The sequence below is a fragment of the Ctenopharyngodon idella genome, chromosome 11 (assembly GCF_019924925.1).
Source record: "Ctenopharyngodon idella isolate HZGC_01 chromosome 11, HZGC01, whole genome shotgun sequence".
Taxonomy (NCBI): Eukaryota; Metazoa; Chordata; class Actinopteri; order Cypriniformes; family Xenocyprididae; genus Ctenopharyngodon; species Ctenopharyngodon idella.
This window is the reverse complement of record NC_067230.1, coordinates 26,002,774-26,027,226: the sequence shown is the minus strand read 5'-3', so window position 1 is coordinate 26,027,226 and position 24,453 is coordinate 26,002,774. Positions and strand designations below refer to the sequence as shown.

General features: G+C 39.2%; 2 protein-coding genes across 3 annotated transcripts; one reads left to right on the top strand and one right to left on the bottom strand.

Annotated features, from left to right (window-relative positions):
* Positions 1 to 5,067: 5,067 nt before the first annotated feature.
* mon1a (MON1 secretory trafficking family member A) lies at positions 5,068 to 12,614 on the bottom strand. 2 transcript variants are annotated; one of them, XM_051912606.1, is made up of 6 exons: positions 12,373 to 12,614; positions 11,524 to 11,778; positions 8,525 to 8,941; positions 7,156 to 7,921; positions 6,779 to 6,926; positions 5,068 to 6,293 (listed from the first exon to the last, which is right to left on the bottom strand). In XM_051912606.1, the coding sequence occupies exons 2-6, from the start codon at positions 11,651 to 11,653 to the stop codon at positions 6,153 to 6,155; spliced, it is 1,602 nt and encodes a 533-aa protein (XP_051768566.1). In that variant the 5' UTR covers positions 11,654 to 11,778; positions 12,373 to 12,614; the 3' UTR covers positions 5,068 to 6,152. The 2 variants fall into 2 exon arrangements, with proteins under 2 accessions (XP_051768566.1, XP_051768567.1); XM_051912607.1 differs by having other exon boundaries at positions 12,312 to 12,435.
* Positions 12,615 to 12,658: 44 nt separating this feature from the next.
* traip (TRAF-interacting protein) lies at positions 12,659 to 17,918 on the top strand. The gene is made up of 16 exons (XM_051912608.1): positions 12,659 to 12,827; positions 12,955 to 13,059; positions 13,425 to 13,482; positions 13,587 to 13,673; positions 13,764 to 13,803; positions 13,901 to 14,028; positions 14,128 to 14,222; positions 14,540 to 14,653; positions 14,814 to 14,901; positions 15,034 to 15,123; positions 15,872 to 15,960; positions 16,052 to 16,207; positions 16,290 to 16,329; positions 16,438 to 16,548; positions 17,045 to 17,095; positions 17,201 to 17,918. Exons 2-16 carry the CDS (start codon positions 12,962 to 12,964, stop codon positions 17,312 to 17,314), a joined length of 1,359 nt encoding a protein of 452 aa, XP_051768568.1. The 5' UTR covers positions 12,659 to 12,827; positions 12,955 to 12,961; the 3' UTR covers positions 17,315 to 17,918.
* Positions 17,919 to 24,453: the final 6,535 nt, after the last annotated feature.

Here is a 24,453-nt window from a genome sequence, read left to right as displayed (position 1 = left end):
GTCTCATAGTGCATAATAGAGTATTTATATTTTGTGATAGTGCATTTATAAATACTGACATTAAAATGTATAGACATCTCCATTTGTAAAATTAGAGTAATGAAATACATTAATGTACAGTAGTTATGTGTGATCTCTTTTTCATGGAAAAAATGGTACTTTATGTACTTCTGAATTCAATGACATATGTGCTGAAAATTATTTAAATAAAAGTGGAAAATTTACAAATGATGAATGACATATTTTGCAAACCAGTATTCATGGATATTTATTTTGTTAAAAGTATAAATCATTAGAAAACAGTGATGTTATCATCCAGCTCAGTTCAGTAATATTATTGAATATTAAGTGTTCCCGACTAAGCAGCAAGGAACCCAAATTCCAGAAGGTGACAAAACAGGGAAAAAACCTTGGGAGAAACCAGGCTCAGTCGGGGGGCCAGTTCTCCTCTGGCAAACAACGAACAGTGCATGATTATGATTCAGGCAGCATTATATGTCAGAAGTCAGACTGGATCGGAACATTCAAAATATTTAATCCAATTCCATCTGGTTGAAGATCGGATTCATCACACTGGTATGGAGATGGGTTTGTTGAGGATCTGTGCCACTGGCTGTCGTGTCGATGAGGCCTTCACAGGGGATGGTCTATTTGACACAATCTCTGCTGACACTTCATGGATGTGTTGTGGTCATGTTTAAGTTTACCTGATCTAGATACGGCCCAGAGCCGGCTGACTACAGTAGACCTCCGGATAAACAGAAAGACTAATATTAGCTTAGATGCCATTAAGTGTGTCAGACAGAGTGTGTCTGCTTCCCGAACAATGCTATAAAGACTGTTCCAAAGTTTAGGTGCTAAATAGGAAAAGGATCTACTGCCTGCAGTTTATTTTGATATTCTAGGTATTATCAAATGGCCAGAATTCTGAGATCGCAATAGACGTGAAGGACTATAACGTGTTAAGAGCTCGCTCAGGTACTGGGGAGCTAAACCATTTAGTGCTTTGTAAGTGATTAGCAAGATTTTAAAATCTATACGATGTTTAATAGGAAGCCAATGCAGTGTTGACAGAACCGGGCTAATATTGTCATACTTCCTGGTTCTAGTAAGAACTATAAACTATATAAACTATAAACTAGCTGCTGCGGACCAGCTGGAGTTTGTTTATTAAGTGCGCAGGGCAATCACCCAGTAGAGCGTTACAATAATCTAGCCTTGAGGTCGTTAATGCAATATTAACATTCTAGTAACTGCTATTAAAGGGTTCGTTCACCCAAAAATGAAAATTCTGTCATTAATTACTCACCCTTCATGTCGCTCCCAACCCGTAAAGACCTTTGTTCGTCTGGTCCTTCAGTGTTTCATATTACAAAATTTATTTTAGCTAATGAATTTTTTTTCCCTAATCTTGTCAAAACACATAACACAGGAAAGGTCTGAGATTCAAGGTTCCATATTTGGTGACTGTTTCAGATATCTTCATTTGTTACGGGAGAATGCATAAAAAAATTCAAAGCGGTGTGTCACCCGGTGGCTATTTTTGGTATAGTTCCTAAACAAAAACTTCCATTTTTGTGATATCAACTTCAAATTTGGAACACAACTTGTTTGGATATGGCTTTGATTTTATAGTAAGTTTAGAGTAAAAATTATTTTGTAAAATATATGTGTTTTATATAAAATAAAAAATGTTTAGAACAGTACGTTTGTTTTACAGTAAACTTAACACTAAAGAGACCAACCCTAGGTCTGTATTCCAAAGCATTCATGAATTGCAACCATTTTTGGATAGTGCATTTTCATGTCTATGCTTGAGGGGAACCTTTAGAACCTATAGAACCTTTTCTTCTAAAAAGTGTATTGTTAGATTGAGAAGATGTAAATATAACACACAAGCCCTATGGGTCAGTTTTATGATACTTATGGTGTTTTGTGTATTTTTGAAGCTTGAAAGTCTAATATAATAATAGGAATAATACTTTATTATGCATAAGGTTGAGCAATTGGGAATGTCTGTTCATTCTTTTGAACACATTTGGAGAAATTCAAAATGTCAAATATATAAAAAAAAGTTAAGTCCAACTTGGTGACAATGATTCAGTAACACCAACCTGTGATTACTGATTGAAAATAAATAAATAAATGTGATTTTACTTTCTCGACATCAACTATTTCCACTGTATTTTATATAGGCTACTGTACCTGGTAAATAATAGTTTGTGTTTGTTTGCTGTGTTTTCCCCCTAATTCAAATTATTCAGGATTCAGGATTATTTATATGTAATATACAGTTGCAAGAAAAAGTATGTGAACCACTTGCAGAATCTGTGAAAATGTTAATTTTAACAAAGTAAGGGAGATAATACAAAATGCATGTTATTTTTTATTTAGTACTGTCCTGAGTAAGATATTTTACATAAAAGATGTTTACATTAATCCACAAGAAAAATAGCTGAATTTATTAAAATAACCCCATTCATAATATGTGATCCATTGATTCTTAATACTGTGTGTGGTTACCTGGATGATCTTCGACTGTTTTTTGGTTTTGTGATGGTTGTTCATGAGTCCCTTGTTTGCTCTGAGCAGTTAAACTGAGCTCTGTTCTTCAGAAAAAATCTCCAGGTCCTGCAGATTCTTCAGTTTTCCAGCATTTTTTGCATATTTGAACCCTTTTACAGCAGTGACTGAATGATTTTAAGATCCGTCTTTTCACACTGAGGACAATTGAGGGACTCAAACACAACTTTTAAAAAAGGTTCAAACATTCACTGATGCTCCAGAAAAAAACATGATGCCTTAATAGATGGGGGGTGAAAACATTTGGAATTTGAAGATCAAGGTAAACTGTATTTAATTTGCCTTCCGGGAAACATGCAAGTATTTTCTGTTGCTTCCGAAGGGCAGTACTAAATGAAAAAAAAATAAAATAAATGATATTTAAGCGAAATAAGAAAAATTTGGACCTCTTCATCCTGTTCAAAAGTTTTCACCCCCCGACTCTTAATGCATCGTTTCTCCTTCTGGAGCATCAGTGAATGTTTGAACCTTTTTTAATAGTTGTGTTTGAGTCCCTCAGTTGTCCTCCATGTGAAAAGATGGATCTCAAAATCATTCAGTCACTGCTGTAGAGGGTTCAAATGTGCAAAAGATGGTGGAAAACTGAAGAATTTTTGGGACCTGGAGATTTTTTCTGAAGAACAGAGCTCAGTTTAACTGCTCAGGACAAACAAGGGACTCATGAACAACCATCACACAACAAAAAAACAGTCGTAGATCATCCAGGTAACCACACACAGTATTAAGAATCAATGGTTCACAAACTTTTGAACTGGGTCATTTTAATAAATACAGCTATTTTTTTGTCTTGTGGATTATATGTAAACATCTTTTATGTCAAATATCTTAATCAGGACAGTACTAAATAAAAAATAACATGCATTTTGCATGATCTCTCTTATTTTGTTAAAATTTTGCATATTTTCACAGATTGTGCAAGTGGTTCACATACTTTTTCTTGCAACAGTATGAATATGCGATATGCATTTTCCTACTTATTTGCATGCTGCATTTTTTCCTACAGGCTACAGCTAAATGCAAATGTCATTTTTACATATTTGGGGAAAACAACAAACAAAAAACAATATATATAAAACAGGAACCTGTGCAAGCATATCTGACTACTGTACCCAATGACAAAATCCCCTCTCAATTCAGTCTGCTGTGGAAGATGATACAGGCTGATAAACTGCATTAATCTTTCTGCATGTTTCTGTAAGCAGATATTTTTAAAACAAACTGTCCACCTTTGAAAACAGACTTTCAGTTGTTGAAGGAATACAGGGTAAAATATGCCCTTCCTTTGGCCCTTTTATGAACATCAAGAAGTATGCTTGAGTTTAGTAGAATATTTGATTCTTACAAAATTTTATTTCATTAGGATTAAATTTTAAATTATGATAGAAATCCCATTAGCATTCATCCCTTTTTTTAATTTTAGAATTATTTATTCACTGCAAGATATGACGTATTGACAGCAGTGGAGCCCCACTGGATGTTGTACTGAATGGTTCAGTGTTGTATTGAGAATTGTGGCATCCCTGATTTGCATGCTTTCGCATTTCACGTCTTTTTCCCTCGTATCATCTTTCCTATTTCATCAAGAATAGCGTGAGTTTATTCACAACCACAGCAACTAAACCAAATTTCTCTATATACTGTAAGCATCAGTTTAGATACTTAGTTCTCTCTAGATACATGAGTTTTAAAGTCTGGAGTTATTTTTAAGAAAATAATACTTCTATTCAACAAGGACGCATTAAAAAGATCATAAGTGACAGTACAGAGTTTTTTTAATGTTACAAAAGATTTCCATTTCAAGTAAATGTTGTTCTTTTCATTCACCATCATCTGAAATAAAAGCATGGTTTTCAAAAAAAAAAAAAAAAAAAAAAAATTAAGCAACACAACTGTTGTCAACATTGATAATAATAAGAAATGTTCCTTATTACCAAATACGCAAGCATAATTAGAATGATTTTTTAAGGGTCATGTGACACTGAAGACTTGAGTAATGATTCTGAAAATTCCGCTTTACATTTTAAAACATATTAAAAAAGAAAAAAGTTATTTTAAATGGTAATAATATTTAATAGAATTACTTTTTACTGTATTTTTGAATAAATAAATGCAGCTTTGGTGACCAAGACTTCTTTAAAAAAGAAAAAAGAAATAAAGCTTTAAAAGTTTGGGGTCGGTAAGATTTAACGACACAAATCTTAACACACAAAGATTTAATATAGGACCATTTAACAAATGATGATATATTAGATCAACATGTTATTCTTTGGTTATTTGTCTTGTTTACTATTATTTTTTATTGCTACTTTTATTCTTATTTTATATTCATCAGTAAAAACTATAAGGAGTAAATATCTGGATCAGACATGACTAAATAATCAAAAGTAATAGCAGTCAATCACGTCAAGTATATGCTAAAACAACTGTATCATGTAACTTTTCATTTGAGGAATTATCTAAAAGATAAACATATGGCAAAATGTATATCTTCAGTAAATGCATTTAATTTCTTAACATTGTTTTCAACTTGATGCGTCAAAATTGCGTTAGACAGAAAATAAACAAGCATGAGCGCTGGCAACACCACAAATATTTTTGAAACACCAGATATACAAATTACTTTCCTCTGGCAAATATTAACATCTACGTCATTTATCCCACGATTTCCCACAGGACTGGAATAAAAAGACCTTAGTACATTATAAGCCCTCCTGACACACAGTGTCACATATTCATTCAAATTAAAGCATTAGTAACAAATTAATCAAGTGCAACTATGAAACAGAGAAGAAAATCATAATATAAAAAGTTACTATCTCTGATTCAACTGGTCCTTAGTAATAGATTTGGAGAGGCACTCAGTAGCAACACATGGTCAGTCGTTGAAACTTTTGACACTATGACAGAGAGATCTTTATACCAAGCAATTCATTAGTGGATTCCTCTTTAAAATGAGCCATGCTTCGGGTTTTTGCAATGTCAGTCATGTCTCTTAAAAGAAACGCTCCCATCACATCACACCTAACGTGAAACATGAACTGAATGTTTATTTTCATGAGAAGATAAAAAACTCTGATAAAGAAATACGAAGGCCACAGCTCAATAATCTATTAATGCAATCAGTATTACTTAACTTGGCTCATTTAAAACTATAGATGTTAGGTTGAAACAGTGACAGGTCTATTATATATTTAAAAAGCAAAAACCTAGATGTTCAGTCTCCAGCAGCGTACAGACATTGTAAGCATTTATTAGATTGTGTAGTTCTAATCTACTGCCTTCAGTGTTTTGCTGCTGCTTACAGAGCCACATTTAAAAGCAATATAGTATACTTTCACAACAGTTTTCCACACCTTTTACTCAGTTTCAAACCTTCCTGATTACACTGACTGTAGTTTCCCCAGTGTGAGTAGCCCTCAAAATAACAATCAAGCCCTTAATATCTGACAGCATCCTTTCGCATATTCATGCATTCACATAGGGTCACAGATGCTGCTCTTCCAGCAGTCTGAGGTCAGACGTTCACTAGTGTTATATTGTTTCAGGTGTTTAGGACTGCCTGAACTGGCTCAGTATGTTAAAGGACTGAGTATAAACAGACGATCCTCCTCCTTCCTGATCCACTTCAGGAGTTTGTTGACAGCAGATACAGCGAGTCCCTTTGTTCCCAAAGGACTGAAGCAGAGGTAGAGCTCGAAACCACTTGTTACCTATAGAGAGGTGGGGTTTGACAAAGTAAGAAAGACAGAAAGCAGCAAAAACCCCAGGGTTTTAATGCACTTAAGGTACTGCCAACTTCAGAAATCAGAAACACTCAGCAAAAATGCATTAAATTGATGAGAAGTGACAGTAAAGACTTTTACATTGTTACAAAAGATTTCAATTTCAAATAAATGCTGTTCTTTTGAACTATTTGGCAGTTGATGGGCTCCATTGTTTTCTACAGTATTTTTTCCATATTATGGAAGTCACTGGGGCCCCATCAACTGTTTGATAACCCATGTTCTTCAAAATATCTTCTTTTGTGCTCAGCAGATGATAGAAATTCAAACAGGCTTGCAACAATTTGAGGGTGAGTAAATAATGACAGAATTTTGGGGGAACTAACCCTTTAACTGGATACCTCCTCAAGAATACATACACATAACAAAATCTCTGAAATGTATCCAATAATACACTTAAACAGCAGACTCACCAAGGCATAAAGGTTTTCAGTCTCTGCGCAGCGGTAAATGTAGCGTAGGGGGCGTGTGGGGTTATGCAGGCAGCTGTGCAGGTGCTGGTACAATCCCATCAGCCTTTCGTGCTCCTCTTCTTCCTGGTATGGTGCTGGAAGGTCAGGGCTGACAGGAAAAACCAGAAAGTTACATAAAATGCAGGAGAAAGCAATGAATATAAAGCTCCAATGCCTGTCTGTCTGTCTGTCTGTCTATCTATCTATCTTCCATCCAACCAACCATCCATCCATCCATCCATCCATCCATCAATCAATCAATCTATCATCCATTCATCCATCCAACCATCCATCATTTATTGTCTTTTCTTTTCACGATCATCACTAGACACTCTTACCTTGTATAGAGCCCAGAGCTTTTAGATTTGTACACAAAGTGTCGCAGCTCAGGTATGCCGACCTGTGAGACGGGATAACTTGGCATGTTCAGTGCTTCCTGCAGGGATTGATATGCACTGCGTCTGCGCAAACGCTCCAGAAACCTCTTCTTGCAGTCGGAGAGGTTAAAGAAATCCTCTCGATCGGTGGATACCAGGATCAGACACAGATCAGAGGCCGGTTCCAGGTAAGAAATATGTGCGTGGAAAAATCCAGCTGGGTTAAACTTGGGCAGACATATGGGCGTCCACCCCTCGCCTTCACGGAAGGAGGACGAAGAAACGACCAAGTTGAAGAGCAAGTGCAGATCCATATGGTGCAGGAACTGGTCCTTTTTGCGCACCAGCGTCACCAGCCTGTCTCCTGCTAGCAGGATGGAGAATACCAGGTTCTTGGCTTTAGCAGCCTGCAAGCTGGAGGAGACCACGTCACGGGCTGAGCTGGCCAAAGGCAGGCACATCACGGCGCTCAGCAGCAGCCCCGGATCTCGGTCCAGGAGCCGCAGCAGGCTGTCGGTCAGGTGCTCTGAGCCGGCCAGCAGGCGCCGCAGGTCGTAGCTCTGCCGGTGCTGGAAGACGTGGTTCAGCTGAGTGAGAGTGAGCAGGCTAACGATCTGGTAGTAGACATAATGAAGCTCTCGTGTCAATTCCCGGTCAGAGCAGCTCGTACGAAAGACGCCCACCAGGATGAGAGGGCTCTTCCGCAGGAATACCACCCTGTAGCCATCTGAAAGAGATGTTTACACACAAAAATGTCTATACTATATTCTTCGCAGGGCAAAAACTCCTTGAATAGTGCATTTGCATTTTGTTGAATTTAGTTAAAACACAATATAAGGCCAAAAAGCAAAGCATAAGTCAGTTTTTTTAATCATAAAATAAAATAATTTTAATAAATATTATTACTAAATAATAAATGATGTTTATGATAAAAAATTTCAAATATTTTAAGTATACACTACCATTCTCAAGTTCTGGCAAGATTTTTTTTCTCCAAGGCTGCATTTATTTGATAAAAAATACAGTAAAAACAGTAATATTGTGAAATATGATTTAAATTTGAAATAACTGTTTTCTATTTTTTAATATATTTTAAAATATAATTTATTCATGTGATGGAAAAGCTGAATTTTCAGCATCATTACTCCAGTCTTCAGAGTCACATGATCCTTCAGAAATCATTCTAATATGCTGATTTGCTGCTCAAGTAACATTTCATATTATTATCAGTGTTGATATTGAAACCGTGTTAAAAAAAACTTTTGAATGGTAGTGCACATACATCAATATCATCTACTTTCCTTTTTGTTTTTTTCTGGACATATCTTACCTGCATGGATGGAGCGTATGATGTTCTTCTTATCTTCTACAAATGACATGAGTAACATCATGACTCCCATGATGCTGGAGAGCGCCTCCTCTGTGCCGTAGCGTGTGTAGATGGGTTTCCCCGCCTCACTTAAGACAAACACATGCTTCCTGTGACTCCGCCACGTTTCGCTTGTCACATCCTCCTCTTTTGCCTTGTTGCTGCTCTGCACCTCCTCTTTGCCCCCCTGACCAAGTTCAGCCTCTAAGCTTTCCTCCTGCACTTCCTTCTCATCTCCTTCCAGAGCCGCTTCTTGAGCGTTCTCAAGATTAGTGTCGCCCACCTCTGCAGATTTGTCATCAGTGTTAGACTCACTGTCAGCAGTCAGGTCCTCAAAAGACTGGGCGTGAACGAACATGGCGCCCTCCTGTCCGGCACCTGCCAAGAAGTGACACATTGCTTAGAAAAATACTGTAGCACACCTCTGTTCAACAGGCTATATGATTTGAGGTATCATTCATGTAATCACAGTGTAGTCAATGGATGATAAGTAATCAAGAAAAAGAAGTATTTTTGAGTGGATTTTCAGTAAAATATGTAAATAAAGAGTTAATTTACAATTAATTTTCAGCAATTTTCTCATTTTGTTGTCTTAAAATTGTATTACATCAAAATAAACCACCATTCAAAAGTTTGGGGTCAGTAAGTTTTTTTTATTTATGTTTTATTTTTTTTGCCTCCTTGCTTTTATTCAGCAAGGAAAGTAAAGAAATAAAGACATTTATAATGTTACAAAAGGCTTCTGTTTCAAATAAATGCTTTTGAATTTTCCATTCATCAAAGACTTCAAAAAAAATCACGGTTTTCTCAAAAATATTAAGCAGAACAACTGTTTTTAACATTAATTATAATAATAATAAGAAGAAATGGTACTTGAGCATCAAATCAGCATATTAGTTTGATTTCAGAAGGATCATGTGACACTGAAGATTGTAATTAAATTGTAATAATATTTCACAATACTATTGTTTTTAAGTATTTTCTAGTGCTGTCAAATGATTAATCGCGATTACTTATCGCATTTACTGTATATATTTATATAATTTCTAATATATATAAATATAACACATTTTTCTTAAACATATTATTTTAAATACATTCTTTCTCTTAAATATATATTTTTTGACTTTCCTCTCATACTCCTGCAGCTTCTGGGAAATCCTCCAGAAGACTTCTTTGAAGCTTTTATATCATTATGAAACTGTTGAGATAAACTTCAACTTCTGTAAAGAATCATTTACATGACTAAACTAGTTCTAAGACTTTAGTCATCTATCACATATAGACGGACATATGGATTATTTGATCATTCACTACAGGAAATACAATGGGATATTAAAGCTGCAAGCAGTGTTGAAAGGGCCCTCGCACCCGGGGCCACCCCCACCCGTTGGCCTTAGGAAAACAGTGAATAGTGGGCGAGATGCATGTAAGCGAGTAAATACAGGAGAATTATGGCAAAGTCATTTCGACGTGCCACACTTCCTGCTGCCAACAGGTGGTCTGAATATTGCCATGTAGTTTTTCTTCAGGCCAGGACTATTATCAAACATGTGAAGTTTGTAGCAGATTGGACACTGTATGCCTGAGTTACAACAACTTCCTGTTTCGTGGTGTTAATCGCATACTTTAGCACTTAGCTAAGTGTTGCATGATTAAACGTTTCTAGCATGTTTGGTACTTCATGGCATATTTAAATGTGTTTCTGGGAGTGAATTACAGTGCAGAGCATGTCATTTCCTGTTGCCAGCAGGTGGCGCTATGACTAACTGAATATTGGATATTAACTGAATATTATAAGTTATATTATTGGATATAACTGAATATTATAAGTTTGGGGCAGATCGGACATTGTATGCCTGAGTTACAACAGCTTCCTCTTTCATGGCGAAACATCAGACTTTGTCAGGCCGCCACGGACACGCCCTTCAGCGAAAACTGAAGATTTAACATCATTAAGGCCTTTAGATTAGACTGACCAAATACGATGTTGATCTGGTTAAATCGCTATGAGGAGTTAATCACAGTGTAAAACAAGTTATTTCCTGTTACCCACAGGTGGCGCTATGACTGTAACTGAATATTGCCATGTAGATGTCTTCAGGCCAGGGCTCTAATAAAACATGTGAAGTTTGGGGCAGATTGGACATTGTAAGCCTGAGTTACAACAACTTCCTGTTTCATGGCGAAGCATCGAATTTTGTCAGGCCGCCACGGACACGCCCTTCAGCGAAAATTCAAGATCTTCGCAATTTAACGTCGCAAAGGCCTTTAGATTAGACTGACCAAATATGATGTTAATCTGATTAGAGGAGTTTGTTAAAGTACAACAACTGGAAATGGCAAAAACTGCAAAAATTTTGTAAAGAAAATTCAAAATATCTCACTTCCTGTTGGGTTTTCAGATTTGGCACCCAGGGACTTTTTTGTAGGTATTGGGATGTTACACGTGTCTACCGAATTTCATACCAATACGTGAAATGTAGTGCAAAGGGCACTTAATTGAAATTTTGTAGGTGCCACTATCGAGCCATTTTGCCACACCCAATTCTGAAATCCACATCAGATGTAAATTTTCACCACTTCTGATGTGTGTGCAAAGTTTCATGAGTTTTCAAGGATGTTTAGGCCCTCAAAAATGTGATTAATTTCAGAGAAGAAGAATATTTGACTGAGCAATTACAATAGGGTCCTCACACCATCAGTGCTCGGGCCCTAATTATTACGAGGATAAGCATGACTAAGAAAAAAAAAGGTGTGGTTTGTTTATAGAGGACCAACATGTAGGCTTAAGAATCATATAGGTATTATTAACTACTTTGTTACAGCATCATAAAAAACTTTGGCAACAAAAATCTTTCAAAGGAAAATAAAGATTACACTCCTGGACAAAAACAGTATCTGTTTGCGTCTAATCATTACACAGCTTTATAACTGAGAGTGTGAACTGTGACACTAACCTGGCTCTGTCCCCTCTACCAGGCCGGGGGTAGGACTGTCTGATCGGTCCTGCCGGAGTCTATCTGATGGCGCCAAGTTGCCATTTTTAATCTCCCAGGATACACCCTTATTGTGGACATCTGCCGCCATCCTGGCATTAAGCACAAGAGAAACCCGGCAGAGGAGAGGAAGCAGTGTCCTGCAGTGCCAGTCAGTGCCTGGAGCTATTCACTGCATGATCTCTACAGCACAATTTATAGAGTTTCCATCAGTGTCTGGAAGTGAAATTACAGAAAGACACATTAAAAGAGGAACCAGGAATTAGTTAAATCCTCCGTTATAAAAAGCTAACTTCTGACATTGGCTCATAGTGGCCAACAACAGTGAATAAAGGCATAATTTTCATTTTTGGGTAAAAGTTCTATCATGTAATTAAGAACTTCATGCAAGTATAAATCACTCTGAAGAACTGTTATAAAAATCTATGCTGATATTCCTCTGTAATGTTAATAATAATAATGTGTTAATAATTATTAAAGAAATATTAGCATACATTTACGACAATAATTATTTATAACAGTACGTTTTTAACTAAAATTCAACGCTATTATTAAAAAGCTCCTCGACTTAAAACTGTAAAACATAGTTTATGTTAATGGCAGTCTTGAGATATAGAAGATTTGTGGATTTTCTAATTTGTGCATAAATCTACTGACCGGCTAACGCACTAGCAGCGGAGCTAAACCTCTAAAAACTGTTGAATTTCACTACAAGACTTCTTCTTCTGCGCCAACTTTAATTTACTCACGTCTAACAGATGTTATCCACACAGTTTGGACTCCTAATAACACAATACATCGTTACTGTACCTTAAACGCTCTTTATCCAAATCAGTGTAAGTTGACCTGTCTTGGGTCAAAAATCAACTCAAGACTCGCAGTACCGCAAGAGATGTACTATGGGAAATGTAGTTGTTAATTCGGGAACATGTAGTTTTATTTAAGTATTGTTACTTTGCTCAATACAATGTCTACGCTTTTACGTCATATTTAATTAAACACATAAATCTTATAAATCTCGCTTGGTTTTTTTATACAACGATCTGATACTAATACGTTTTTCGTAAATTTCTCAGGCAGTACGGAGTCGTATGTTGATGACGCGATCGAAGAGGAGGAGTCATTACGTTTGAACTAAGCGCGCCGCTTCACTGTCTTCGGGGGCTCAAAACTAAATCAAAAACAAAACATATAATCATGATTATGGCGTTTAATTGAACAAATTCATCTGAATAAGGCCCCTCAATCGTCTCAGCGTCTTCTGGGTGAGTAAATACAGCACATTAAGTAATAAACCGGTAGCACAGGCTATTACACAACACATCAGTAATGAACAAAACACAAAACGTTCCATCAACATGGAGTTTTTTTTTCTTGTGTCTAATATTTTAGATCAACAATGCCCATTCGCGCATACTGCACCATCTGCTCAGATTTTTTTGATAATTCCAAAGATGTGGCTGCAATTCACTGTGGTCACACTTTTCACTATGCCTGGTAAGTGTCTTTTTCAACTATCCTACTGTATGTTTTATTTTATTGGTGAGACTTCATCTTATAATATTATATATTTCTTTATAATATCAACAATTATTATAACATTACATATTGCTTAACACAGGATCCTCACTGCCAAAAGACAATAACTGGCTAGAAATTGCTCTTTATGCAGTCTCCATAAAATTATTTTTGAAAAATGCCTGATAAAGTTATGAAGTTCAGTGGTCAAAAGCTGTGGCAAATTGTAAACAGAGTATTTATATTCAAATAGTTAGAAATGTCAATGTTTGAATAATTAAACAGTGAATAATGTTTCTTAATGACATTTAAGACCTTCCATGTTTCTTTTCCTTTCCACAAAGTCTTCTCCAGTGGTTTCAGACGGCCCCAAGCAAAACCTGCCCACAATGCAGGAAACAGGTAAACCTTTGGCTTTATCTGTGAATAATTAACTGTAACTAATTCTTCTGTATGATTAAATGAAGGTCTAGACTGAAATGAAACTCTCGCTCTTTCTGTTTAAGGTCAGCACACGACACATTATCAACAAGCTGTTTTTTGACATAGCCCCAGAGGAAGATGGGACGCCAGTGGACCCTGAAAGTTTACAGGTGATAAAGCATGCCACTGAATTTATTCAGTGCTCAGAGTTTAACAGAGTATATTGAAAAAACTGCCTTATTTTATTGTTCTGATTTCAGAATGAGCTTGATCGCATGAAAGCAGTGTTGTCTGAAAAAGGTAAGATGGAAATCATTTCCTCAAGTTATTGTTTGATCCTTAAAACGTCTATCCATCCATCCATCCATATTATATGTTTGCATGTTGTGAATTCCAGAGAAAGAATGGAGGGACAAGCAGAAGTCAGTGGACACTCTTAAAGACACAATTGAGAGGCAGAAGAAGGACCTGGAAAGAGTCCGTAAGGAAATGGGAGACAAAGAGATGCTGTGTTCTGTCCTCCGGGTATGTTTATTTCAGTGGAAACCTTGTTTATTAGTCTTACATGCTTTCTGCACTGTAATTTAATGCTGGTCTTGTTTTTGTTGTGTATGAAATTCTCAGAAACAGATGAATTTCTTGGAGAGTCAGAAAAATGAAGGACAGGCAGCCAAGGAGGAAGCCAAGCGACTCCGAGTCAAAATGAAAACTTATGAGAGGTACTAATCATGTGTCTAAGACAGGATTTTGTTGTTTAATTCAGGGGTCCCAGGAAAAATCTAGAGAAAAACTGTAAAAAAAATAACTAAGTAAATAAATAAATTAGATTAAAATAAATAAAATGTGATGAAAAATATGTAGTTATTATTCAATTAAATAGAATAAATTAGATTAAAATAAATAACTGTTATTTTAACAAAAATTGTTTGCAAACACCCAAATGGTCTATTGAGGTTTTGATACAAGTTATATGGATAATAAATATTTATCTTATTCTTATTTTATGTGCTCTCTTGTGTATGTTTCTGTCCTTTAGTTTAGATGTGGTCCTACAGGGGCAAAGGTCAGAAGTGGAGGCCATGATCACTGATATGGGTGTTGGTCAGTCTGCAGTTGAACAGCTCTCCATTTACTGCATCTCACTTAAAAAGTAAGTTTTACCGCTGTATATTTAGTGTAGTTGTATAGTTTTAAACTTAAATAAAACCTCAGTAGTTTTACTTCCCCAACTATCAGTACTTCCCCAAAACACCAGTTGTGCTTCCTCATATATATTTGAACTTGCTCAGACTTATTACATTTATCCTTAGGGAGTACGACAACCTGAAAGGAAGCCTCAAATCAACAAATGAGATGTGTGAGAAGCTAAAAAGGGAACTGATCTCTTCGAACAGCAAGGTTACTTTGTGTTCTCTGAAACTATACAGCAAAAAATCATGATTTTGAAATGTATAATTGCGTATTGATTGTTTTCTACTTCTCTTTAGCATTTATTTATTTATGTTCACTTTTTCATTTTTTTTATTGCAGTTGCAGAAAGCCACTACAGAGACAAACAGGACAAAGGAGGACATGAAGGCACTTCAGAAAGACCTGTCCAATGCAGACAAAGAGATCACTGTTAGAAGTTCACAATTTTGTTATATGAAATATATACAAACATCCTTATAGCCTACAAAAAATGCTGGGTTAAAAATGGACAAACCCAGTAGTTGGGTTAAATGTTTGACCTAACCTGCTAGGTAGTTTTATTTAACTCAACTATTGTTTAAAAATTACTAAATTGCTCACTTAAAATGAACCCAAAAGAGGTTGGAAATTAACATTTATTAATATATTTAATAAATGAACATTTATTAATAAGTTTAATAATTAAATAATAAACATTTATTAAATTGCTTATTAATAAATGTTAACCTTTTGATTATTACTGTTGCCTCTAATAAAAATGTGTCTGATTTTTATTTTCCGGCCATTCTGGGTTCATTTTAAGCCAACCATTTAGTATTTTTTTAAACAATAGATGAGTTAAATAAAACTGCCTGGCAGGTTGGTCAAACATTTACCCCAACCAATGGGTTAGCCCTATTTTAACCCAGCATTTTTGAATATTGATTGTTTTTCCAATTTTATATCAACACACTTCAAAGGGTTTTAAGGTTAATAGTTGCGTAATTCATATGCAAATGAAATTCAAGGGAAAGATGAACTGAGAAATCATACTGTTCTAGAAAAATGCATTTATAATAAGTATCCAAATCCTCTGAGAAGAAGCACCCCCTTGTGGCTGATTTGAATGGCAGTTATTCCAAACTAACCCTTACAGCTTTGTTTCTAAACTCCTGGTTTGATATCTGATGTTTCACAGAGCCTGAAGAAGAAGGTGGAAATTCTTCAGCGGACGTTAAGCACTCCAACTCGCACTAACGAGGCCATCAGCAGACTGGTATTTGAAAGGTTAGAAATTAGTCCTTGCTTTGGAAGATCATATACTTTCAAATTAATTTGATAGATCTGCTGAAAGGGATGATTATTTATGCATTTCCAGCCCTGCACCTCTGGAGTTTAAACCACCTGGTCATGGTCCGATGACAGACTCTCAGGAAATTGACCTGAACCTGACCTTTGACATTAACACACCTGAACAGGTGGAGAAGAAACCCGTTCAGGTCCCATCTAAGAAGATTCGTCTGGACCCTTCGGCGTGAGTTTTCACTCTGAGCTATTCTGTTTAGTTACACTGTTCATCTGATTTCTAGTGATATCCTTTTTTCTTTTTTCCACAGATCTTCATCCAACAACATGGAAAATGCACACGGACGTAGTGTATGTGTTCAAGCGGGCTGTCTTGGTGTTGAAGTATATGACATTGGATTAGATGTAGGGTGTAATGTAAATGGGTGTAATGTAAAGTGTCTGTGTTTTTGCTCTCAGAATGCTCGTGTTAAAGAAGATGATGTCATGATGGGGCCCCTGTTAAGGAACTCGCTGCTCTTCAGAAAGAACGCGTTTGGGAGCATGCTGGACCCATGCAAATTTGGCACTGTGAGAGACTTATATATGCTTTTGTAACTTATTCTCCAGAATCATTCATGTAGTTTTTATGCTCACTATGAAGGCATTTATTTCATACAGTAATATTGTAAAAAATTACAATTTTAAATAACTTTTAATATATTTTAAAATGTAATTTATTCCTGTGATCAAAGCTGAAATTTTCAGCATATTGAAGCATACATTATTCCAGTCTTTAGTGTCACATGATCCTTCAGAATTCATTCTAATATGCTGATTAGCTGCTTTAAGAAACATTTCTTATTATCAATGTTGAAAAAATGTATGCTGCTTAATATTTTGTTGGAAACCATGGTCTTTTTTATTCTTTGATAAATAGAAAGTTCTGAAGAACTCATTTATAATAAGTATTCATTTTAAAAAAAATTTTTTTACTGAACCCAACCTTTTAAATGTTACTGTATATTTGGTTTTGTTTTATTTTTTTTGTGAAGTTTGCCTTCATGTATCTTTCTTTTTATTCCAGGTAAGATCTGGCTATGATGGACTTGGAGGAAGAGCCAAATTTATCCAACCTGTATCCTTATCCCATGAAAATAGTTTTATTGCTACTATTTTGCATGGAAATAATTATTTGAGCTATTGTTTTTGTTCATAACATTTCCTTAACTATGTGCACCAGTCTCCTCTATCTGAGATTCGACCCCTCGCCATAAAGTCCAAGAGGAAGAAGGTTTCCAGGCCCGTTACAAGCAAGCCCACCTCCAGCCTGACTCTGGATGGTTTCTTGGAATAAAACGTCTCCCATTTGATGTCTGCCAAAAATGCAATATGGGAAGCAACTATTTACAGCAAATTCAATAAGAGAAGTGGTTCCATTGGGCCAATGCTAAGAACAGTTTTAGAGTGAGTCTGACCAGTTTCAGGAGAATTTGCATCTCTATGGAGCTAGTGATAAACAGAGAACACTTGATGCCACTTGCTTTCAGACATTTTCAGTAGAGACTGAAAATGATGAATTCTAGTGTTAAACTGTTTGTGGAAACCTCAATGGCCACTCTGAGCTCATCTGTTTGTCTGTGATTGTTTTTTAAGCTCTTCCTTTTACAGATTGAATCGTGCCACTGTAGTGGGCATCTCATATTACGCTGGAATGAACTTGTCGTGAAACAGAAGAGTTTTATTTATCACTTTGACTTTGCTCACCATCAATTTAACAGGGCTGCATTTCTGTCATTGGTGTCAGTGTCTTTAGGTCAGAATTTGTGTCCAGTTTCTGTATTTATATTTGTTTTTTCCTTTGATCTATAGACATTTCATGTTCTTTGAGACTTTTTTTTTTCTCGTCTCTGTACAAATGAGTATAATTTGAAACAATAAAGTATAGTTTTTAATAGGGATTACAATGGGGATGGAAATACTATCAGGATTCTTGAAATTCATAAAAGGTGCCTTGTAATATATCAAACACCAAAATATTGTATAAGCCAGACAAAAACCTGCTGAAGATGCAAACAGGCCCTAGTAGTGTTAAAGTTAGTCTTCACGTGTGCAGGCAGCAGGGGGCGCTGAAGGATTAGTTCACCCAAAAATGAAAATTCTGTCATCATTTACTCACCCTCATGTTGTTCCAAACCTGTCTACATTTCTTTCTTCTGCTGGGTTTGGTATATTTATATTCTTCAAAATATCTTCTTTTGTGTTCAGCAGAAATTCATACAGGTTTGGAACAACTTAAAGGAGAAAAAACAACTTGAGAAAACACTGGACCTGAGACAATTTATCATGATTTCCACAAAAGTACTGTTTTCAACATTGATAATAATAAGAAATTTTTCTTCAGCACCAAATCAGCATTATAGACAGCTAAAAATTTAGCTTTGATTAAAGTACATTTTAAAATCTATTAAAATAGAAAACGAGAAATGTCTGTATTAGAAAAGAAAATCAAATTTCACTTTATTTTTTGATCAAATAAATACAGCCTTGATGAGAATGAGGCTTTCAAAAATAAAATTAAATAAAAAAATAAAAATTAGATTTTTGACATAAATGTGCAATTCTAAGAAAAAAAGGCAGAATATGGAGTTTATGTCTTGCTCTTCTGATTTTTCTTCTCCGAATTGTGAGACATAAAGTTGAAATTACATTCGTTACAGTTTTATTCCGTAGTTTCCATTGACTGCTACTGCAGAACTGTCATTTTCTGTAGGCTCCACCCACAAAACACATCATCATTGTTTGCAAACACCCAAATGGTCTATTAAGCTATTGCTGAAACAAAAATATTGCATTTTTAAATGATTATTTAGCTGTTGTCAATACCGTGATCAACTGTATCCAATGTGTCTATTTCCATTTGCCCCATCTTTCCATGAAAGAACTATTTCATTCCTGATCATAACATTCACAAAAACGACCAGAAGAACTCCTTAAGAAGCTTAACACTGAAGGGCAGACACCACAAAACCCATCTATTTGTAATCTCAGACAGCTAATTTAAAGCCAGAGCTTACAGATCACGATAAAAGTCTTGTGACGTCCTGTGGAGAATAATTCTGATCTTATCATCAGTTCTGGCACTTCAACATCATCACACGCCTGTAAGCCTCTTGTGCATCGGGTCCTCTCAGTTTCGATTTTGTCCCATATTTTTCATTTATGAGGTGTGTGGACGACCTGCTGAATGCTGTTCATACTCTGGAAGGCTTCCATCAGGCCGAGGAGCCTGGGATTTATTCAGCGAGCACAAAGGGAATCTGTTTTTGATGGGATGATTACTGAACTTGAAAGCCTCTCATGGAGCAGGTAATTGTGTCGTAGAGGTTAGTATTTCTCCACAGCCTCTCTGTGCTTCCCGAGTACCCATAATTCTCTTTGAGGTACACGAATGGAGCACTGAGTGATGTTTTCATGCAATTTTCATCTATGTCTTAGCGTCTATGTCTTTGTTCTTCCTTTGGGAAGATTGTTGTTCCTATTGAAAGGAATGAGCCATCTCTACTTCCTGGCTCTCCTCCTGCTCAAATAGCCATGCCGTCTAGTAATAGGCTGTTAATAGGTTGTTTCTAGGCCTAGACCACCAACTGAAGTGCCTCAATGCCACCGTTAACACATTAACATAATGACACTGCATTTTAGCAAATAATCTATTACATTAAAGTGGCTGAATATTAGCTTAAGAAAAATTTTATTTTTCAAATGTTATCAGAAAGACGGTGTGGCGAAATGCAGAACCTGATTTCACGAAATGCAAAATGTTCGTGGATCAATATCTTTGTTGATCCTGGAACAACATTCCAATCAACCAATCAGATTTTAGGAACAGGTTTACAGTTTATGTCAAGTTTAGGCTTACAACCAGTGTTAGGTGCTTCTACATCAGTGTTATTCACCTATCATTTCTCTCTGATTTTAGGGAAAACTTACACTCTAAGGCCCTGTCCACATGAACATGGGTATTTTCAAAACCGCAGCTTTTTCTATGCGGTTTTGCTGTCCGTCCACACGCAAACGCAGTATCAGGTCACTGAAACTGAACATTTTTGAAAACTCCTGCCATGGTGAAGATTTTCAGAAACTCTGGATGCAGTGTTGTTGTGTAGCCGGTGAAACCAGAGATTTTGGCTTGTGACGTCAGAGTCCGCGCTGTTATCTCCTTTGTTTGACGTCAAATTGTGCGCCGCTATCTCCTTTGTTTACATGAGGCGAGTCTGCACAATGGCGGACATAGCCAAAACATTGCTGCTAATAAGTGTAATAATAAAAAAAAATTCAGGCTTCTGATTGGCCAACATGGCTTTATGGTTAGGGTTATATCGCCACCTGTTGGTTTGGCATGCTCTTGACAGCGCTTCATAGAATGTTTTTGCGTTTTCATGTGGATGGAATTTTTTTTTTTTTTTAACTAAGGAGGAAAAACGTCTCAGGTTACGTATGTAACCATGGTTCCCTGAGAGGGAACGAGACGCTGCGTCAAGCGCTTTGGGAACGCCTCTGCGTGAATGCGTCGTGAAGCACATGTGAAATCTGTCCAATGGCGTGACGGAACGTCATAGGCGGGTGACGTCATGACCAGGAAACTATAAAGCACACCCGAACCAAACAGAGTTAGCTTCTGAAAGTCGAAGTAAGTCGATACAGGCATGCAGGGAGTATGGCAACGGGACGCAGCGTCTCGTTCCCTCTCAGGGAACCATGGTTACATACGTAACCTGAGACGTTCCCTTTCAAGGGAACTCGCGCTGCGTCAAGCGCTTTGGGAACGAGATACCCACGCCGCCATAAGACCGAGTGCCTGTCTGTGTGAAACTGTTCAGCGCACACTAAGACACCAGCACCCTTGACCCCGGGGTAGAGGCCACATCTAGGTTATAAAACCTAACAAAAGTGTGCGGCGAGGACCAGCCGGCCGCATCACAAACTTCTTGGAGGGACACTCCAGACAACAGGGCCAGAGAGGCCGCCATACTCCGTGTAGAGTGAGCACGGACCTTAAGAGGAGAAGGAAGACCGGCAGACTCATACGCAAGTGAGATAGCCTCAACTATCCACTTGCTCAAGGTTTGCTTAGATGCGGGGTGCCCCCTACGTGGGGCCCCGAAACAGACGAACAACTGATCCGTCTTACGCCACAGGGCAGCTCTGTGGACGTAAGCATCCAAAGCCCGAACAGGGCACAGCAAATTAAGTTTTTCCTGGTCTGGATCCAGAAAAGGAGGAGGGCAAAAGGCCTGCAACATAATAGGGCCCGCCACATTAGTGGGGACCTTAGGGACATAACCTTCCCGAGGAAAGAGAAAGGCTTTTACCATGCCTGGCGCAAAGTCCAAGCAAGAGGGAGAGACCGAAAGGGCTTGTAGGTCACCAATTCTCTTTAACGAAGAGATAGCGAGGAGGAAAAGAGTCTTTAGAGTGAGGAATTTAACATGAACCTCTTCAATAGGCTCGAAAGGAGCAGTAGACAGGCCCTCCAACACTATAGCCAAGTCCCATGTGGGAACTCTCTGACGTGCCGCAGGCCTCAGCCTCAGAGTACCACGGAGGAAGCGAGTAACCCAAGGGTGTCTGCCCAGAGAAGCACCCTCCAAAGGAACATGGTAAGCCGCAACGGCCGCCACGTAGACCTTTAGCGTCGAAGGAGATAAACCAGAAGAAAATTTTTCTTGAAGAAACTCCAGAACTGTACCAACTGGGCAGTTAACAGGATCAACATTACGTTCTCTACACCAAGAAGAGAAAACATTCCATTTAGAGGAATACAGCTTCCTCGTGGAGGGAGCTCTGGAATGGAGCATAGTCTCCACTACTTCAGTAGAGAGACCGGAATCTAAGAGCTGTGCCCCCTCAGAGGCCACGCCCACAACTTCCACAACTCCGGGCGGGGGTGAAGAATTGAGCCCCCCGCCTGCGAAAGTAGGTCCCTCCTGACCGGAATCTCCAGAGGAGAGCCGTCGAGGAGGGACATAAGGTCCGAGAACCATACTCGGCCCGGCCAAAACGGGGCTACTAGGAGCAACTGGACCCCATCCTGGCGCACTCTCTCCAGAACTCCCGGAAGCAGAGCAATCGGGGGAAAGGCGTACAGACGCAGCCTCGGCCACGTCTGCACCATAGCGTCCAACCCCAGGGGGGCTGGATATGAGAGGGAGAAATAGAGAGGACATTGGGTCGTTTCCAGAGACGCAAACAAGTCCACATCCGCTTTCCCGAAGCGCTCCCAAAGGAGCTCCACCACCTCGGGGTGGAGTCTCCACTCCCCGGGCCTCGGCCCCTGCCTCGACAGGATGTCTGCTTCCTGATTCAGACGCCCTGGGATGTAAACTGCCCTGACTGACAGCAACCTCCCTTGGGCCCACAGGAGGATCTGGTGTGCCAACTTGCATAAGGGGCGCGACCGCAGACCCCCCTGATGGTTTATATATGAGACCACCGCTGTGTTGTCCGTGCGGACCAACACATGATGGCCCCTGAGATCTGGGAGGAAGTGTTTGAGTGCCAGGAACACAGCCATCATCTCTAACTGGTTTATGTGCCAGGAAAGATAATGACCCCTCCACAGACCCTGAGTCGAGCGACCACTCATGATCGCCCCCCAACCGGTGAGGGATGCATCCGTCGTTAGCGTTACGCGACGACAAGGAGCCCCCAACACCGGGCCTTGGGAAAGAAACCAGGGTTTCTTCCACATGACACAAGCACGAAGGCATCGCCGCGTGACCTTGATCATGCGAAACGGATTTCCCCTCGGGGAAAACCCCCTGGTTTTGAGCCACCACTGCAACGGTCTCATGTACAGCAGGCCAAAAGGTATCACGTTGGACGCAGCTGCCATCAGACCTAACAGTCTCTGAAACTGTTTCACAGTGAGTGACTGACCCAGCTTCAGCTTGTTTACGGCTGTGAGAATGGCCTCTATGCGAGCTGGCGACAGACGAGCTTGCATTGACACTGAATCCCACACTACGCCTAGAAAAGAGGTTCTCTGAGCTGGAGAAAGCACACTCTTCTTTGCGTTTAGCCGTAACCCCAGACGCTTCATATGGGCGAGAACAGCATCTCGATGCTGAACCACCAACTCTTCTGACTGTGCTAGAATCAACCAGTCGTCTATGTAATTCAACACGCGGATGCCCTGGAGTCGCAGAGGAGCCAGAGCTGCATCCACGCATTTTGTGAAGGTGCGGGGAGATAAAGCTAGGCCGAAGGGAAGAACCCGATATTGGTACGCTTCGCCCCCGAAAGCGAACCTCAGGAACTTCCTGTGTTGAGGAAGGATGGATATATGAAAGTATGCGTCCTTCAGATCTATCGTGACAAACCAATCCTCGAACTTGATTTGTGACACGATCTGTTTCAGAGTTAGCATTCTGAACTTGAGCTTCTTTACAGAGCGGTTTAATAGGCGCAGATCTAGAATGGGACGCAACCCTCCATCCTTCTTTGGAACTATAAAGTACCGGCTGTAAAACCCTGACTCCCTGCTGGGAGAAGGAACCCTTTCTATGGCTTCTTTTCGCAAGAGAGTCTGTACTTCCTGTTCCATAACCAGAGCCTGCTCGGGGCTCACCTCGGTGAACAAAACCCCGTTGAACCTGGGCGGTCGCAACCCGAACTGAATTCTGTACCCAAATTCTACTGTGCGCAGGACCCATTGAGATACGTTTGACAGAAGTTTCCACGCTGCCAATGAATCTACTAAGGGAATCAGTCTCTCGAGACTGACCTCTGGTGTTAGATGGGTGACCAGCCCGGTGCCCTGAAGCGGCGAACCGGCAGGGAGCAACTGAACTGGCCACTTTTGGTCCCTCCTTGGAGGGAGCGAACATCCCAGCGCCACTACGTTGCCGGGTGGACGCTGAGATAAGCGTTCGCTGGGAGCTGCTGCGCCCTGAAGCACGCGAGGTGGCAGGGTTGGCAGAACGGCCCCCTGAGGGCACCGAGGGGGGCCGGGCACCGTGTACTGAGGTGGACACCGACCCGCCTCGGAGGGGACTGCCCTCAGAAGCCTGACACCACTGGCGTCAGGACTTCTTTCCCGAAGCCCTCCGCTGGATAATAACGGTCCTAAGATCCGCCTTTCCTTTGGATGGCTTCGGTTGTGAGCGCTGCCCCGACCCCCAGTCCCTCTGCGGGGGGGCACGGGAAGCAACGCTCACTTTTTGTTGCGCCCTGTGGGAGGAGCTCGTACTCGGCTGGGACTGCTCCTTATGACTAGCAGCCCCAGAGACCTGAGATCGGCGGGGAAGAAATTTAGAGAAAGCCGCCGCCTGTTTCTTAGCTTCCTGGAACCTCTCGACGACTGTGTTGACTGAGTCGCCGAAGAGGCCAGGCGGCGTGATAGGAGAGTCAAGTAGAAAAGATCTATCTCGTTCCTTCATGTCAGCGAGGTTGAGCCAAAGGTGTCTCTCCGTGGCCACCAGGGCTGCCATAGAC

Bases quoted from the DNA above. Each gene is read 5' to 3' on its own strand.
- mon1a (XM_051912606.1), bottom strand. From the start codon at position 11,653: ATGGCGGCAGATGTCCACAATAAGGGTGTATCCTGGGAGATTAAAAAT. The intron at 8,942-11,523 runs GTTAGTGTCACA...ACTTCTTGGCAG, and splicing joins GGTAGAGGGGACAGAGCCAG to GTGCCGGACAGGAGGGCGCC. The intron at 6,927-7,155 runs GTAAGAGTGTCT...TTTTCCTGTCAG, and splicing joins AGCTCTGGGCTCTATACAAG to CCCTGACCTTCCAGCACCAT.
- traip (XM_051912608.1), top strand. From the start codon at position 12,962: ATGCCCATTCGCGCATACTGCACCATCTGCTCAGATTTTTTTGATAAT. The intron at 13,674-13,763 runs GTGATAAAGCAT...TTCTGATTTCAG, and splicing joins TGGACCCTGAAAGTTTACAG to AATGAGCTTGATCGCATGAA. The intron at 14,223-14,539 runs GTACTAATCATG...TCTGTCCTTTAG, and splicing joins AAAATGAAAACTTATGAGAG to TTTAGATGTGGTCCTACAGG.